Here is a 561-nt window from a genome sequence, read left to right on the forward strand (position 1 = left end):
GACCCCGACATGATCCCGCACTCTGTGTTCGAGATCAGCATCCCCATAACCACGGCGCTCGCTGCCTCCAACAGCTGCATGAACCCCGTCCTCTACGTCTTCATGGGCCAAGACTTTAAGAAGTTCAAGGTCACCATCCTCTCCAGGCTGGTGAACGCCCTCAGCGAGGAAACGGGCCACTCCAGCATCGTTCACAGGAGCTTCTCCAAGATATCTTCAATGACTGAGAAGGAGACGACAGTGCTCTGAACTCAACCTGGGTACCTGCAGTAGGGCCGTAGTCCTCCAGTGTTGCTCATGCTCACCACTACGATGGTGACCATCCTTGTGGTGGCCCCTGTTGTGGAACAAGCATGGTCCAACGCTGTCCTGTAGTGTATTTTTGACTGGTCTTGCTGCCTAGGGGTTGGTAGGCATTGAAGACCACTGCTTTGCCCTTATGAAGAAGACACAAGTGCCTTTAATCTTTCTTTGTGACTGCAAAGATGATCGCACCAAACTATTTCAGAAAACATTTCAGGGCCTTCCTGTCCCATCTGTGCATTCCCTGGCCCAGCAAGG

General features: G+C 52.6%; 1 protein-coding gene across 1 annotated transcript in view; it reads left to right on the plus strand.

Moving 5' to 3' along the window:
- The window catches only part of LOC104537617 (chemokine-like receptor 1), a 1,084-nt gene extending 835 nt beyond the window's left edge, over positions 1 to 249 (plus strand). The window contains 1 exon segment of the mRNA XM_010180558.1: positions 1 to 249. This exon segment is cut by the window's left edge and continues 19 nt beyond it. Within this exon segment, the coding sequence (XP_010178860.1) occupies positions 1 to 249 (249 nt within the window).
- The last annotated feature ends 312 nt before the right edge of the window (positions 250 to 561 follow it).

The sequence above is a fragment of the Mesitornis unicolor genome, unplaced genomic scaffold (genome assembly GCF_000695765.1).
Source record: "Mesitornis unicolor isolate BGI_N332 unplaced genomic scaffold, ASM69576v1 scaffold10840, whole genome shotgun sequence".
Classification (NCBI taxonomy): domain Eukaryota; kingdom Metazoa; phylum Chordata; class Aves; order Mesitornithiformes; family Mesitornithidae; genus Mesitornis; species Mesitornis unicolor.